Source organism: Phyllosticta capitalensis, assembly GCF_038381095.1.
Source record: "Phyllosticta capitalensis strain CBS 128856 chromosome Unknown BKA78scaffold_1, whole genome shotgun sequence".
NCBI classification, from domain to species: domain Eukaryota; kingdom Fungi; phylum Ascomycota; class Dothideomycetes; order Botryosphaeriales; family Phyllostictaceae; genus Phyllosticta; species Phyllosticta capitalensis.
The window spans coordinates 1,776,778-1,791,830 of record NW_027117439.1 but is presented as its reverse complement, the minus strand read 5'-3'; the positions used below and the strand labels follow the sequence as shown (position 1 = coordinate 1,791,830).

Sequence of the window (15,053 nt, the reverse complement as noted above, 5' to 3'; positions counted from 1 at the left end):
CGCGGTGAGCTCTTGAAATTTTGGTGGAGATGGTCCGATTGCGGGGCACGCCTAGCCAACAAGTAGTTGCCGCGTCTGCCGCCGCTAACGCACGCCAGTGCGGACACGATAAACGCGTGACCCTTGTGCTTTAGTTTTCGCGTAGGGCTGGGTCAGAGGGTTGACTCCATCTCTCGAACCACCAAAAGACTCGTCCAGCGAGCCCACCGAGGTCGCTGACTTCGCACATCCCATCCGTTCCTCACCATGGCCTGCGTCATCAAAGTTCCCTGCTCCTCCGCCAACATCGGCCCCGGCTTCGATGTCATTGGCCTCGCCCTCTCCATTTACCTCGAACTTCACGTCACTCCCAACGATGCCGCCGCCAAAACCAGCCCTCTCAACTGTCGCATAACCTACGAGGGCCAAGGTGAGGATGAAGTCAGCCTGGATCCCGACAGCAACCTCATCACCCGCACCGCCCTCTACGTCCTCAAGTGCCATGGCCAACGGACATTTCCCAACGTTCACGTCCACATCAAAAACCCAATCCCTTTGGGAAGAGGTCTGGGAAGCAGCGGAGCGGCAGTGGTGAGTTCTACTTCTAGACATACAGGCTGCGCACCCGCTTATACATATCCAGGTTGCCGGTGTCAACCTAGGAAACGAGGTTGGACAGCTTGGTCTTTCCAAGGCCAGAATGCTCGACTACTGCTTGATGATTGAAAGACATCCGGACAACGTTGCGGCAGCACTCTACGGTGGATTCGTCGGAACCTACCTCAACGAGCTGGACCCAGAGGACATGGCCCGCAAGGAAATTCCCCTGGCAGAGGTTCTTCCCGAGCCTGCGGGTGGTATCGACACCGGCCTCCAGCCCCCGGAGCCCCCGCTCAACATTGGCCACTACAAGAAGTTCAAGTGGGCAAAGGAAATCAAGTGCATTGCCATAATACCCCAGTTTGAGGTTTCCACCGCAAAGGCCAGAGGTGTCCTCCCGGAAAAGTACACTCGCGCCGACATGGTCTTCAACCTGCAAAGAATAGCATTGTTGACGACCGCACTGGGCGAGTCTCCACCAGACCCTGGTATGATTTACGAAGGCATGCAGGACAAGATCCACCAACCGTACCGCAAGACGCTCATTCCCGGCCTCACCGAGATTCTGCAATCAGTCACCCCCAAGTCGCATCCGGGTCTTCTTGGAATTTGCCTGTCTGGTGCCGGTCCCACCATCCTGGCTCTGGCAACGCACAACTTTGACGGCATTGCCAACCACTTGATCAACGAATTCAAGAAGGAAAACATTGAGTGCATCTGGAAGCTCCTTGAGCCGGCTGAGGATGGTACCACCGTCGAGAGGGCTACCCCGGAGAAGCAAGAAGCCATGACGTATGCCTCTGCTGGTGTCAGCATCGATGCAGGCAACGAGCTTGTCCAGCAGATCAAGGCGTCGGTCAAGTCTACCCGCCGCCCTGGCGCCGACGCCGACATTGGAGGCTTTGGCGGAACCTTTGACCTGGCCGCCGCAGGATACACGTCGGCGCCCATTCTTGTGGGCGCCATTGACGGCATCGGCACCAAGGTCAAGATTGCCTTTGAGATGGGCAAGCATGATACTGTTGGTATCGACCTGGTAGCCATGAACGTGAACGACCTGGTTGTTCAAGGTGCCGAGCCTCTCATGTTCCTCGACTACTACGCGTGTAGCAAGCTCGACGTCGCCTCGGCCGCGGCCTTTGTCTCAGGTGTGGCCGAGGGCTGCAAGCAAGCAAACTGCACATTGGTTGGTGGTGAGACGGCTGAGATGCCTGGCCTCTACCAAGCAGGCGAGTACGACGCCGGCGGTGCAGCCATTGGTGCCATTGCTCGCGAAGCTACCATCCTGCCTGACACCAAGGCCATGGCCGAGGGCGATGTGCTGCTGGGTCTGTCATCGCACGGCCCGCACTCCAACGGCTTCTCGCTCATCCGCAAGATTGTCGAGCGCGCCGGTCTTTCGTTCCACTCGCCAGCACCATGGAGCAAGACTGGCGAGACTGTTGGCACCAGCCTGCTCACGCCAACTCGCATCTACGTGCGCTCGCTCCTCGCGGCCACGCGCGTCGGCCTCCTCAAGGGCATGGCGCACATCACGGGCGGCGGTCTCGTCGAGAACATCCCGCGCATGTTGCCTGACCACCTCGCCGCCGAGGTCCAGGCGGGCACTTGGCCTATTCACGACGTCTTTGCCTGGCTCAAGCAGGCTGGCGCCGTCGAGGACGCCGAGTTTGTTCGCGCCTTCAATGCCGGTCTCGGCATGGTCATTGTCGTCGCTCCCGAGAAGAAGGACGAGGCGATCAAGGTGCTGAAGGAGCATGGCGAGAGCGTACACGAGGTTGGTCGCTTGGTCAAGCGGACGGGCGAGGGCTGTGAGGTCAAGAATATGCAGGCGTGGCAGTGAGGGGAGATAGAGACGAGTTGATTCCCAAGTTTTAAGAAAGGGAGGAAAATGTTTTCGATTTCCATTTGGTTAGGTTTGACGGTCACGAAGTAGGCACCGTTTCGGAGGATCTCTCATGAGAATTCCGGTAGATACGCTCTCCTTGTTTGGATGGTGGCATCGTCTTTGCATTTAGAGTCGTTAAACATCAAGAAATAAAGGACAAATTTTTACGAGCCGCCTTCATGTACCGACTGTAGGATTCGAGGCTGGGCTGCTCATCTCGCCAGCCAGCGACAAGCTGCGTTGCGGTGGTGAGTATTGGGTGGCTCTTGCCTGATGCTGCTCAGTCTGCGACGCAGCCTAGACCCTTGGACCTTGAGTAGAAAGGAAAGCACATCCGGAGGAGATGGAGAGGAAGCCACGAGCGACGAGGCTATCTCCACACAATATCTGCCTCCATTGAGAGAAAATGGGTTTCTGGCGTCTCACCCACGCCGCATCTGCTCCACCACGCCTCACTCACTCTCTCTCTCTCTCTCTCTCGTCACCACCACAACCTCCTCACTGCAACTACACAGAGCCACTCGCTCCACCTCCCTCCATCCAAGAAGTAAGTCTGCGCCTTGCTCCTCCAAGCTGCATCTCTGAATACTAACAGCATCCTCTCGCAGTGCCACCTCGACCCAAGGACAAGCGAGTCATCCACGTCGTCCACCATCATCATCACTATCACCACCGCCGCCGCCTCGTACGTCAACCCGTCGTCGGAAACCTGGCAGTCCCTCTAACAGCAAGCAGGCTACCAAGAAGGCGAAAAAGCAGCAGCTGGAGCGGGTTATCAAGGCGTTGGAGAAGAAGAGGAAGATTAAGATGGAGAAGAAGGCTGCTGAGGCTGTAAAGAAGGAGAAGCCTGAGAGGGAGACCACAGAGCCCACGCTGGACGAGGCGCAGGGTACGTTTCGCTCTCTCGTTTCTCGTCTCCTTTTTGTGAGTCACTCTCCTCGCTGTCGCTCCCTGGGACGACTCCGTCAGACGTCTTCCACATCCACCTTATTTCACTCCATGTATACATTGTTCACTGACTTCGTCTCAGAGCAGCGCTAGGAGCAGCCCCTTTCCAAGTCAGAGTTGAGGAGGCAGACATTGGAGAAGATGGCGCGTGTGGAAGTGTTGCGGAACCAGGCGGCAGCCTTGTGGCGACAAGCGGAAAAGTCACTCATCTAGGCTAAGGAGAAGCATGACGAGCTGCAGAGGGAGGAAAAGGAGGCCGATGCCCTGTCCGAGGCATTGCGCGCTTTTGGCAAATAGGCTGGTACTGACGAGATGAGATTCTCGTCACTACGTACCTACATTATTAGAGCGGACATGTCTGCTTTTCAGAATCCAATGGCTTCTTTGACATCCTTCATCGTATCGCCAGCCCTCTTCCGCGCCTTCTCCGCACCCTGCTCCGCAATGTCTCGCAGCGCCCCTGGGCGATCCAGATAATCCAGATAGCTGCTTCTGATGGGCTCCAAATGCTCGACTACTGTGTCTGCGACCTTGGCTTTGAAAGCCTGCATGCTCAAGTCTTTGCACTCGCCAACGATCGCGTCGACGTTTTCCGCACCGCCGAGGTGGCACATCATCTCAATCAGATTTGAGACCCCTGGACGTGCCTCCGTGTCATACGACACACCCTCAATGCCATCTGTCCGCGCCTTACGAATCTTAAGTCTAATCTCGTCCTCCGAGTCTGTAATGTAGATGCGCGAAAGCTCAGAACCCTGACTCTTGCTCATCTTCTGCGCAGGCTTCTCAAGCGACATGACGCGGCGGGCGGGAGAGAGGAGAGTTGTCGGTTCGACAAGGACAGGGGCGCGCAACACGTTGGCGTTGAAGCCAATGGCCAGCTCTCGCGCAAACTCGAGGTGCTGCCGCTGGTCATCGCCGACGGGCACGTGGGTCGCGCGGTGTACGAGGATATCGGCGGCTTGTAGGACTGGGTATGAGAAGAGGCCTAGCTTGAGCTTAGATCGCACTTTTTCCGAGTCAATCGTGCTGCTGTCGGAGACGTCGAGCTTGCTCTTCCATTGTGTCATGCGGGAGAGGTAGCCCATGGACGCGTGGCAACTGAGCATCCACATGAGCTCCGTATGCGTGGGGACCTGCAGAGACCATCAGTGGGTGTGTCTGTCGTCAATGGTGTTGTTGCGCCGTACGTCGGACTGGTAGAAAATGGTCGACTTTGCTGGGTCCAGTCCTACGGCCAGCAGGCTCGCCAGCATCTGCGTCCGCCACGTCCGCAGTTGCGCGGCGTCCTTGGGCATGGTAATGGCATGCAGGTCGACAATGGAATATATCACCGTGTCATTGGGACCGATGCTGTCCTGCAGCTTGACCCATTGCTGGAGAGCGCCGAGATAGTTTCCCAAATGCGGAATGCCCGTGGGCTGGATGCCGGAAAAGACGACTTTTGGCTGGGCAGCGGTTGTCGATTGACACCTAGCTTGGGATTGACCGGCGCATCGTGCGAAGCGCAACAGGCTGCGGCGGGCTGGCAGCAAGGAAGGCAGCATGCGGAGTGAAGAGGGAGCTCGGAGATGTTTTGAAACGAGCGGAAGCCATGGTGAGTGACAGCGGAACTTGGAGATCTGGGCGGAACGGAAGTCGACGGCGAGCCCGCAAAGCTTCGTCATGCCAAGCCGAGGCTTGCCGGCCGGGCGCGACCAGCAACCATTGGACTGGCCAGGGTTGGTGTACGGCGTCATCCACAGCCACACCCACTCCAAGACGTCGCCCAAGACCACAATCCGCTGCCTATTCTCTCGCCTGCGCCTCATCCTCCTTCTCCTCGACGCCATTTCTCCTACGACAACCATCGACAGTTCCTTACCGTCTCTCGCGCGTTGCGCCGCCCCCACCAAAGCCCCTCGATTGCACCGCTTCCAAGACCCTTTGGACAAGACAACCACCCGGCGAGACAAACGGCAACACCACAATCAACATGTCTTGGTCAGGTACGTGGGCAACTCCAGGCCCCTCCATGATATGCTGGCTGACCTCGTTCCGCGTCGCTCTGCAGGCTTCAAAAAGGGCGTCAACCGGGCAACGACCCAGGTCATGATGAAGACGGGCCATGTCGAAAAGACAAACGACCGCGACTTTGAGACGGAGCTGCGCCGCTACCGCACCATGGAGTCGGCCGCCAACAAGCTGCAAAAGGAGGCCAAGGGCTATCTGGACTCGCTACGAGGTACGGAGGCCAAACGACAAGGCGGCAGGGATTGTGACTGACTGCTTGTGTTGTAGCTATGACGGCTTCGCAAATGCGCATTGCCGAGACGATTGACGCCTTTTACGGCGACGCGGGCGCCAGGGACGGCGTGAGTAGAAGCTACAAGGAAGCAGTGGCAGACCTAGACGCCGAGACGATCAAGGCATTGGACGGACCCTATCGGTGCGAAGCGCCAGTGCGCTCTCAGAAATGCAAGCTGACCATCCTTTAGACAAACCATTCTTGAACCTATATCGCGATTCTGCGCCTACTTTCCCGAAATCAACGAATGTACGGCACCCCGTAGCAGAGCAGTGGCATTGAACTAGAGAACTAACATGTGCGATTCGCAGGCATCAAGAAGCGCGGGCACAAGCAGACCGACTACGACGCAATGCGCTCCAAAGTGCGCAAGCTGACAGACAAGCCCGACAAGGACCCCACGAAGCTGCCGCGCGCCGAAAAGGACGAGCAGCTGGCCAAGGCGGCGTACGACCAGCTCAACGAGCAGCTGACCAACGAGCTGCCCCAGCTCATCGACCTGCGCGTACCCTACCTCGACCCCTCGTTCGAGGCTCTCGTCAAGATCCAGCTGCGCTTCTGCGCCGAGGCCTACTCGCGCATGGCCCAGGTCCAGCAGTACCTCGACGCGGACGTGAGGGATCAGTACGCGAGCGGGCAGCTGGACCAGCGCGTCGAGGAGGTGCTGCAGGAGATTCGCGAGCTGAGTATTGCGGGGACTGTTTAGGGAGCAAGCATTCGTGTTTTCCTTTTGTTTTGATTGATCCTCTTTTCCTCGACCGTCTGTCGGAGTGTGCACTGCTTCTTGTTCGACTGTGCCTCGGGCCGGCGGGTCTGCCGTTAGATATGCATTGCTGCCACCGCCTCCACCTTATCATCACTCATCATTTACTTGGGAACTCAGCGGCGTTGATTGCCCCTGCGCATCGGATTGCTAATAAAATGCGTTTTTTTTGGTCAGTTTCCTAGGTAGTCAATAAGGGGGTTCCTACGGGAACTCTCGTCGAGCGCCCTCCTTATACCAGTCTTCTTTGTCCGAGGGCTATTCCATAATTTCCAATTTTGTCATGAACCACTGCCGACGCTGTGTGATGCTTTGAGTGCTACGCCTCGAAACGTAACTTCTGTCAGACCGAGTGCATCACAATTGTCCCAAGGCAATGGCTCTCCAACCCCTCGATCCCCCATCTACAGCCGACCTTCGCTCCTCTTAACACCACCTCCTTGCAGACACAAGACGGGCGAGGGGCCAAGTTATCGAGGGCGTGGTTCGTGGCTGGAGGTCCAACCGTGTGGCCTGCATTCGGTCTTGTTGATTGGCGGGACTTGGACGTCGTTTGGCTTGGGCGAGGAAGACCATGAATCCAACTCGATGGCCGAGAAAGTAGAGTCGCCGCCGTGCCGCTCCCGCTTGCCCGGCTCATCACGTATCCTACAAACGCGTGGGCGCGAGTGGAAGGAAAGTTGCTACCCCTCCGTTGGCTCGGGCTCCTCGCGCGGCGAAAAGAGAAACGCGTTGACCGACTGCAGCGTTGCGCGCGAGGGCTTGGCGTCGGGGAAGGACGTCATGATCCAGCTGAGCCGCTGCTTGATAAAGGTCTTGTTGATGGTGGGGTTTGGAGAGCGTGTGCGGGTGCCTGGGAGGAGGAGGAGGTTAGGTAGGGAATGTGGGTGACGTGTGAGAGGGAGTATATGTGTGCTTCCTGAGGGGAAGGGAGACAGAAAGAGGTGTGGTTGAGTGGCGAGAAAGAGGATTCGTGTGCTACTTGAGGGAAGGGCAGAGTTTCAAGGTCCTTCAAAAAATAATGAAAGGGAACTATTCAGGGACTTCCGAGAAAGAGAGTGGTGTGAGCGAGGGGTGAGGAGGGTTGATATGCTTGACTAGGGGAAGCACACAAGGTACTCCGAGAAAGTAATGATGAAATGCATCCGAGCTCCGTCTCGCGAAGATGGTAGCCGCAAGTGCCACCATGACTCTTGAGATATTAAGGGGTATACATGAAGATGAGAACGCACCTTTGTCGTCAGTGTACAGACACAGCACTGCCAGCGCCACGCCCACTGAGATATCCTTTCCCGTTGCACAGCCGATGACGAGGGAGTCAGTGACGGGCAAGTCCCGCATGAAAGCTTCGATTGCGGGGATGACGGTGCGCAAATCTCGGCTGCCCAGCTTGCCTGTTGTGCATTTGAGGTGGCAGTACTTGGACTTCTTTTGCTTCTGAAGCGCCGCATCTGGCGTCTCGGTGCAAGCGATGACAGCGTCAAAGTCTGTTGCGTTTTGCAGCGAGGCGTGTGGAATCACGGACAACCAGGTTGCAGGTCTGAGAACCACCGCAGCGGTTCCGGCACTATTGACATTGCGAGATTCTTGTTCGAGGAGGCTGGATATGAGCTCGGATAGCTCGCTCTCAGCCGTCTCGAGCAGCTGATGCTTGTTCTCCCAAAAGAGCTGCGGGGTGAGGCCGTGAGACCAACTTTCGGCGTCGTCGCCGGCGCCCTGGACGTAGCCGCCCTCGGATACTTCGCCCCCCAGAACGCGACGCGACGACGTGCAGAGGATAATGGGGTGAAAGTCTGAAAAGTCAGGGGGCGAGGGCGGTAGTGCCGACTCCTGAGTCACCCATATCGGGCGAAGCGGTTTAGTTAGGTGTACTCGTAAACTGGCCAGATCAAGCCCAAGTTCTTGAGCCAAATGGACGAACGAGTCGAGTCTGGCTGTGATTTGCGAATGCTCCGACTCTGATACTGACTGGCGTGGCGTATACAGCTGGTGAGCTTTTGGGTCGTCAGGAAAGAGAAGCCTGTTCCAAACGGCGCACCACGTTGGAATCGTCTTAGACAGAGCATCAGGCATCCCTGCAGCGGAACGAATCAGTCCCCGGGCGATTGGATAACTTTGCGTCTACCATGATAGAGGAATCGTCGGAACATCGGGGGAAGGCAAAAGAAATCACTTACGCTTTCCCCGCCGCGTGGAGTCGACAATCACGCATCTGCCAGCGCCTCAACCTTAGATGTCTGGCATCGTTGGGCTGCACAAGTCAAAGCTAACCTACCCATCATGCCTTCCCGCCACCTGGAGCACCTGGACGTTGAGTCGTCTCAAGCTGAAGCTCCACTCGCCCATGTGTCCGTCCGTGCTCTTGAAGTACGCGCTTGCGGTTTTGCGCGTCAGAGGTATGTACCAGCTACCGCATCTTTCATTGGCCACGAGCGGTCGCTGATATGCGTCCGCCACTGCGCAAACAAACTCTGCGTCTGAGGCGATGGAGCGAAGCCGATTGGTCGTAGACAAAGTTGAGCGCTTGAGCGAAGACAAGGTGCTCGATAGAGAGTTTCCGGACAGCTCGGGGAAGATGATGTCCGCCGTGCTGATCTGCTTTGCAGGCATGGCGCGTGTCTAGCAAGGGCAGATAGGACCAAACAAGGTGAAGCTGCAGGTGTTGATGTTGTTCAGAAACGGAACAGGTAACAGAAGCGAAAAGCTGAAGACGAATATGGTCTGTGCCGTTGGTGTTGAAAATCATGGGTCTCGCGGCCACGCGCGCGGTTTCGCGTTCCCGATCCTTGACCTCAGTCTTGTCGGAACTTGCCCAAAACAAGTCCAAACCAATTTGTCGGGTCGCGGGATATAATCCTCTTCGGCAACCCAACCGTCAGCTGTCTCTCAACCCCCTTCGGTCCGCCGGAAAGCCTGCCGTCGATGGAAGCAAACGCTTTGTGCGCGACTCAGCGGCTAATCTTTTCCCCAGCATACAACTTGTGGGGAACCGTTTCTGCATCGTTGCAGCTTGCCTTGTCCTGGCCACGGCGAAATCAGCTGAAAGCCAGTTGCACCCAAACCTGCCGCTGACGACAAGCTGCAGTGTCCAGCATTTCCATCTTGGACCAAACCGCTGACTGGCAACCTTTCGACCATGAGGATGAACATGGAGACGACTCAGGCAATGATGTAATTTTTCCTAGGCGAAGTTCGCACGACTCAAGGCCGCGTGTCTTGTTCCTCACCCAAAAACACCCTGTCTCAACCTGAAGCGCCCTCAAGCACCCTCGCGTCATTTGTGCCTGATGGCCCTCAAAAAATTCTCCTACCGAGCCATCAAGTCGCGCGCGCCCCAACGGTTCCAGGCCTTCTCCACAGCACGCAGCCATGGGTCTGGCCTCTGCCCTATACCAAATGGACCATGACTAGGCGCTGTCATGCAATCTATTCGAATCCTGACACGCGATGCTTTGGAGTTGGAAGTTCTCTGGAAAACGCGCACGAGTCGAAGGGCGTGCTCAGATCTCGAGGCGGAGCAGATCTCAACAACCCATGTCCTGGTCGGAATGATGCTTCGCTTCGACGCCTGGCTTGGGTTCTCCTTTTGCCACGCTGTATGGCGATGCTTGATTTTTTTCTGGAGTGCTTCTATTTGAGGTCGAGGGCTGATCAACAGCAGACAGGTGCAGCAAGCGACGAGGATGATGTTAGCCAGCGGTCACTGTGCCCAAGAGCGTGGTCAAGGACGCAAGCTGCACCGACGGGCCGCAGTCGTTAGGAGCGCAAGCGAGGATCAAGGGCGCAGGAGCCCCTCTTCTTTGGCACGAGTCTGGCCCACCTTCCCTCCACCATGCCTAGCGCAATTTGCAGCGTGCAAGAAAGCCAAACACGCCTGCTGACAGCTTGCAACCCTGTCCTTTGTCCTCCTGCTTCTGCGCTACGCAAGCAGTCCCTCGTTTGGCTTCCGCCTCTCGCTGCAGACTCGCGTTGCCGGCGTCTTTAGCCACCTCTTCTACCCCAGATTCAGAAAGTGGAGACCTCTCCACGACGTTCGAAGTTGTCCGTCTTTCTGGTACACTATTGAAGTCAATTCCCATCTTGATTGGCCTTCGTATTCGGCACAAGCCTGCCTGCCTGGTCGTTGGGACGATGCTATCAACGTCAACAACAACAAACTCGCAAGAGTATAGATTCGGCGACTATACCGGTCATGACGACGTCAAGATTAAAAGCAAAATTCGCCGATGGCCAAGATCTCATTTTACCCGCCCAACCTGCAAGATGCGGGCAATTTCGATTCCGAAAAACACGACCAGTGACAGCACTCAATTCGCTTGCGAGCCGCACTCTTGTTGGAATGTTCAAATGCACCCGTCGAAGCTCGAGCTAGTGAGATCGATCCCGATTCTTGTCGCTCTCGACTCCAACCGACCTTGACATCCTTGCCCATGATCTGCAGCCGCATAACAGCCTCAAAGCTCCGAACGGCGCGCAACAGACCCTCTTTTCCTTTTGCTGCTCCAACGCCGTACATATCTTTAGGTCTCCCAGGAGGATTGCTTTCTTTCCCAGTGGCGCGTACCCGCTAACTGACCATTGGATTCGGGTCCGAAAAACCCAGCACGCTATCAGCGGGCATATTCCCAGTTCTGGGCCTCGTGGCTCGCCGCGGCGTCTTGTAGGAAAGACCATCAACGGTCCTCCCCTAAATTGCTAACTATGGGCTTCTTTACTCGTAATTTTTGCCCATCATTTTGTACCCAACCGCTTGGCTACTGTCCCCCGCCGCGCCCCGAGTAGCACAACCTGTAAATCCGAAGGCTATCTACACGTCGATGACCGAAAGCCCCACCTGAGCGGCTCACCACCCCGACATGGCGAAGATCTGACAACAACGAGCTGGTCGTGATGCTACGAGAAGCTTAGCTAGATGTCGCTGTAGGTTAGCTCCCATGTAACTTACGGGGATGTGCACTGTTGGCGAAGCTGGTGGCCCATTAGGGATTTTCCCCGTCTCTTCCGATACGGCAACCCACCACATCCATACCCTGAAACCTGCTAGTCAGGTCACAACAGAAGGATGCTTCTCTGGACCAGCAGGTGGCCTGGCCTAGTCATGGGAGGAACCAAAAACTCGTACGTGTGGATGGATACGCCATCGAAAAGGCCGGAAACGCAGCAAAACGACCACGAGGGATCCACCTAACCCCAGTCCACTATAGAGTCTGCGGGCCGTTACTTTAGAGCAAGATGCCTTCCTTGCTTCAGGGATTTCGCCTTGTTCCCCTCGCTCGTTCATCTACAACTACACCTACACCTGCTCCAATTTTTTGAATCTTGCACATCGCCGCCGTGTTGAAAGATGCCATAGCAGTCCTGACTGCTGACGGGAAGCCATGGTCCGCGGATTGACAGCCCCCGACTACGAGATTCCTCTCACCCATCAACCTGCAACCATTCGCGGACTCTCGATATTTCTACTTGTAAATAGGAACAATCTCCAGCATCACTCTTTTCAATGCTGATTCTTTGTAGCTTGTGGCGTGGATAGCGGTGCTCCTTCGTTTATGGTGTCGTTTCAGAGTCGTGCGGTCCCCTGGATGGGACGATCTTATTGTTTCTCTTGCACTCGTAAGGATGACTCTTCTTTCAGACTGAGGGGTTACTGACTTGAGCAGCTTTCGTCGACAATTGGAACAGTGACAGTAAACAATGGTTGGTCTTCAACATTGTGCAGTTGGTCAGTGGCTAACAGTTTGCAGAGGTACCATATGGCTTTGGCCTGCACTTAAGGTCGATTCTGGGCGAAAACCCTGATGGAACCGTCAACTATTCCGTCTTTTCGAAATATCTGTTTGTAAGAATCACTTCTATCTCTTGGCCGAGTCCTCGCTCATTCTCTCAGTGGTTCATGTGGACCAATGCGACATACTGCTCGAGTACCGGTCTTATCAAACTATCGATTGCTGTGCAGTACACCAGGCTGTTTGCACGACGCTCTTACCCCGTCCTCCACTGGACTTTTGTTTGTATTGCTGTCGTCGTTGCATGTTGGGGTACAGCGTATTTCTTCATGGTCGTCTTTAGCTGCTCTCCAGTTGAAAAGAGTTGGAACTTTCTCGTCGACGGCCACTGTGTTCTTTTTGGCTCCAGCGATGCAGACCAGACGTACAAGGGCTACGTGTCGCACACTGCCAGCAACATGTGCCTCGACATTTTGATTCTCACCATCCCACTGCCGACGCTTGCACGATTGAAGATGTGCAAGAAGCAAAAGATGGGGTTGATTGGACTGTTTAGCTTGGGAACAATGTGAGTCTCTTACCACAAGTTAGAGAGGTAGTACTAACGCAAGACTCAGCGCCGTCCTCTGTGCCGCACTCCGTCTCTGGCTCATCGTCAAATCCCACGCCGGCTCCTACCCAACCTACGACCCTCCCTGGTACGCGCCGCCCATCGTTCTCACCTCGGACATTGAAGTCAACCTGGCCATCCTCACCGCATCTATGCCCATCTTCTGGCCTTTCCTCGCATCGACATTTTCGGGCTCCATCAGCATCGTCCAAGAAGTCATCATCCGCAGCGAAACTCGCAAGTCGTGCGACTCACAAACCCACCTATCGGACCTGGGCCCGCACCGTCATCAACACCGTTCAAGCCGCAGCGGATCCGATGCCAGCGACCTACGCCTCAAGGACAGCAACAACAGCACCGTCAACGAGAACAGCGTCGCCGAGCAGCACCGCAAGCACTATGGCGACAAACACGTCGCCAACTTGGTTGTAGGAGAACTGGCCGGCCCCATGGAGATCGAGAATGGTCACAACGGTCACCACCACCATCACCATCGCCCCGATAGTCCCCCTGGATTGAACAAGCCGATGAAGACGCATCAGGCCAGTGCGTGGTTCGAGCCTGTTGCCATGGAGGAGCTGCATCCTCAGCAACATCACGCATGATGGGATGCACTGTACATGAAAGATTTCTCGGAGGTTATCTGTGTCTGTTGTTCGCTCTGTGCGGCTTTTGCGTTCTTTTTGCTACTAACATTTCCTTGTTTTGATACTTCTATGATATCCCCTTCGCTAGCGCTTGCCGATTCTTTCTTTCTGTCTACTGTGTTACTGGCGTTGTGTAATGCCCTGGTTGCACACTGTACAATATCTACGCTATCAAAGAGCAATGAAAATGAGCTGGACTTCAACGACTCCAAAGTGCTTGATGGAATGTTGGACGCTGTCATCCTAGAATCTTCAGTGCTGCTTCCAACGCTCCTAAGGGCTCTCGATATCGCCGCTCCCCCTTTCTCCTTTTGTCAGTCAAGCCCACAAGTTTCTCCACCTGTGCAGCCTTACCATCCCTTAGCATGCCACTCTCGCATTCCTTCGTATAGCATCTCCACCGTCCCACCCGTCGACCACTAAACCCAGACAAACAAACACGCCCGTCTTCTCCCATCTCCTCACCTCCCCTCCCTCCCCACGGGCGGCTCAGCATCGATCCACCATGATCCCCAACATGACCCCCGACGCCACCCGCTCGCCGACCAACCCTCGATCGTTAGTTCGCGGAAAGCTTCTCGCAAAACGCATCTGCTTGTCCGGCGGTTCATCAATGATCCAGCGTTTTCAAAGATTCCAAGCGTTGCACATCCGGGGGGCGATCAGGGGTGAAGCCCGCAGGCGCTTTATTAAAAACGGTCGCCCCGGCAGGGTACCTCTGGTACCTCGAGGTTGGCCTTGCCTTGGGGGTCTTGTTGGTGGCGTTTCGCGGCGGCGCGAGGCGGACGCGGAGGCGGCGCTGCCCTACCGTGCCGTCCGACCGACCGTGGCTGCCGTATCCGTCCGTCTGTACTCTTGTGCCATGTTCCCTGACTACCTACTGACAAAAGTCCCTGGCGCGGTTGGCGGGCTGCCGTGTTGACATGGTCAGTAGCCAAGGGAAAGTGCGAGACATGTTCCGAGAAGCTGGCTTGTCATGATGATGAAGCAACTACGTGCGTAGTGGTATGTACAATTTCAACAGACGCGGGGAGCAAACATTAAACTCCCTAAGGCTGAAGAAATAGGAAGCGGGAGCATTTGAGTTGTCTATAGAATTTTGGAAGTTCAGCAGGTGATTGGTTGCATGTGCCGCGATTTTTGAGTAGGCAGCCCCCGTGGTTGGTCGTTTTTGCTTCCGGCTTGCTAGTCAGGTCGCGAGGCAGGCAATCCACGAAGTGGGATGCGTGATTCAGCTTCTGGCCTTGCATTGCTTGTGCTTGGGCGTTGGAGTTGCCTCAAGTCGTGGTGAAAGACTGGCGCTTTCTACTCTTGTCAGCTTTGAAGTTTCGCCATTCTCTTCGTCCAGAGTCTGTCCCGAACCAAGCCACCTACCTTCTTGCAACCTACCCACATCACATCTCGTACAATCTCCCGCGCAATTCGATCTTTCAAGACATTCCCGCCTCAATATCGACGATCCGACCAATGAGCCCTCGAACACAGATACTTTATCGAAAAAGTAGGATTATTGATTCTTGGATAATCACCGCACGTGCGGCGTAGCCGCTGAACGACGTGTATCTTTGAGCTTAAACTCTGCGCGTCCTGTTAAGCTTACCTGTC

General features: G+C 55.6%; 5 protein-coding genes across 5 annotated transcripts; 3 read left to right on the top strand and 2 right to left on the bottom strand.

Moving 5' to 3' along the window:
• Positions 1-246: 246 nt before the first annotated feature.
• BKA78DRAFT_329265 (uncharacterized protein) lies at positions 247-2,422 on the top strand (the record flags this gene model as incomplete). The annotated part of the gene is made up of 2 exons (XM_066889655.1): positions 247-570; positions 623-2,422. 2 exons carry the CDS (start codon positions 247-249, stop codon positions 2,420-2,422), a joined length of 2,124 nt encoding a protein of 707 aa, XP_066749305.1.
• A 1,358-nt stretch (positions 2,423-3,780) lies between these two features.
• On the bottom strand, positions 3,781-5,011 carry BKA78DRAFT_329264 (uncharacterized protein; the record flags this gene model as incomplete). Its single annotated transcript, XM_066889654.1, has 3 exons — positions 3,781-4,551; positions 4,606-4,863; positions 4,928-5,011. 3 exons carry the CDS (start codon positions 5,009-5,011, stop codon positions 3,781-3,783), a joined length of 1,113 nt encoding a protein of 370 aa, XP_066749304.1.
• A 379-nt stretch (positions 5,012-5,390) lies between these two features.
• On the top strand, positions 5,391-6,408 carry BKA78DRAFT_291284 (hob3 protein; the record flags this gene model as incomplete). Its single annotated transcript, XM_066885868.1, has 5 exons — positions 5,391-5,403; positions 5,469-5,639; positions 5,696-5,843; positions 5,893-5,951; positions 6,014-6,408. The coding sequence occupies 5 exons, from the start codon at positions 5,391-5,393 to the stop codon at positions 6,406-6,408; spliced, it is 786 nt and encodes a 261-aa protein (XP_066749303.1).
• Positions 6,409-7,301: 893 nt separating this feature from the next.
• On the bottom strand, positions 7,302-9,188 carry BKA78DRAFT_11265 (tRNA A64-2'-O-ribosylphosphate transferase). Its single transcript, XM_066882287.1, has 3 exons — positions 8,741-9,188; positions 8,643-8,677; positions 7,302-8,540 (listed from the first exon to the last, which is right to left on the bottom strand). Exons 1-3 carry the CDS (start codon positions 9,073-9,075, stop codon positions 7,498-7,500), a joined length of 1,413 nt encoding a protein of 470 aa, XP_066749302.1. The 5' UTR covers positions 9,076-9,188; the 3' UTR covers positions 7,302-7,497.
• A 2,655-nt stretch (positions 9,189-11,843) lies between these two features.
• On the top strand, positions 11,844-13,617 carry BKA78DRAFT_376038 (uncharacterized protein; the record flags this gene model as incomplete). The annotated part of the gene is made up of 6 exons (XM_066892817.1): positions 11,844-11,930; positions 11,983-12,078; positions 12,126-12,162; positions 12,210-12,304; positions 12,353-12,759; positions 12,809-13,617. 6 exons carry the CDS (start codon positions 11,844-11,846, stop codon positions 13,404-13,406), a joined length of 1,320 nt encoding a protein of 439 aa, XP_066749301.1. The 3' UTR covers positions 13,407-13,617.
• Between the last annotated feature and the right edge of the window lie 1,436 nt (positions 13,618-15,053).

Excerpts from the sequence above, each read along its gene's own strand:
- BKA78DRAFT_11265 (XM_066882287.1), bottom strand. The coding sequence starts at position 9,075 with ATGCCTGCAAAGCAGATCAGCACGGCGGACATCATCTTCCCCGAGCTG. Across the intron at positions 8,678-8,740 it reads GTGGCGGGAAGGCATGATGG|ATGCGTGATTGTCGACTCCA; the intron begins GTAGGTTAGCTT and ends AGGCGCTGGCAG. Across the intron at positions 8,541-8,642 it reads CTCCACGCGGCGGGGAAAGC|GGATGCCTGATGCTCTGTCT; the intron begins GTAAGTGATTTC and ends GTTCCGCTGCAG.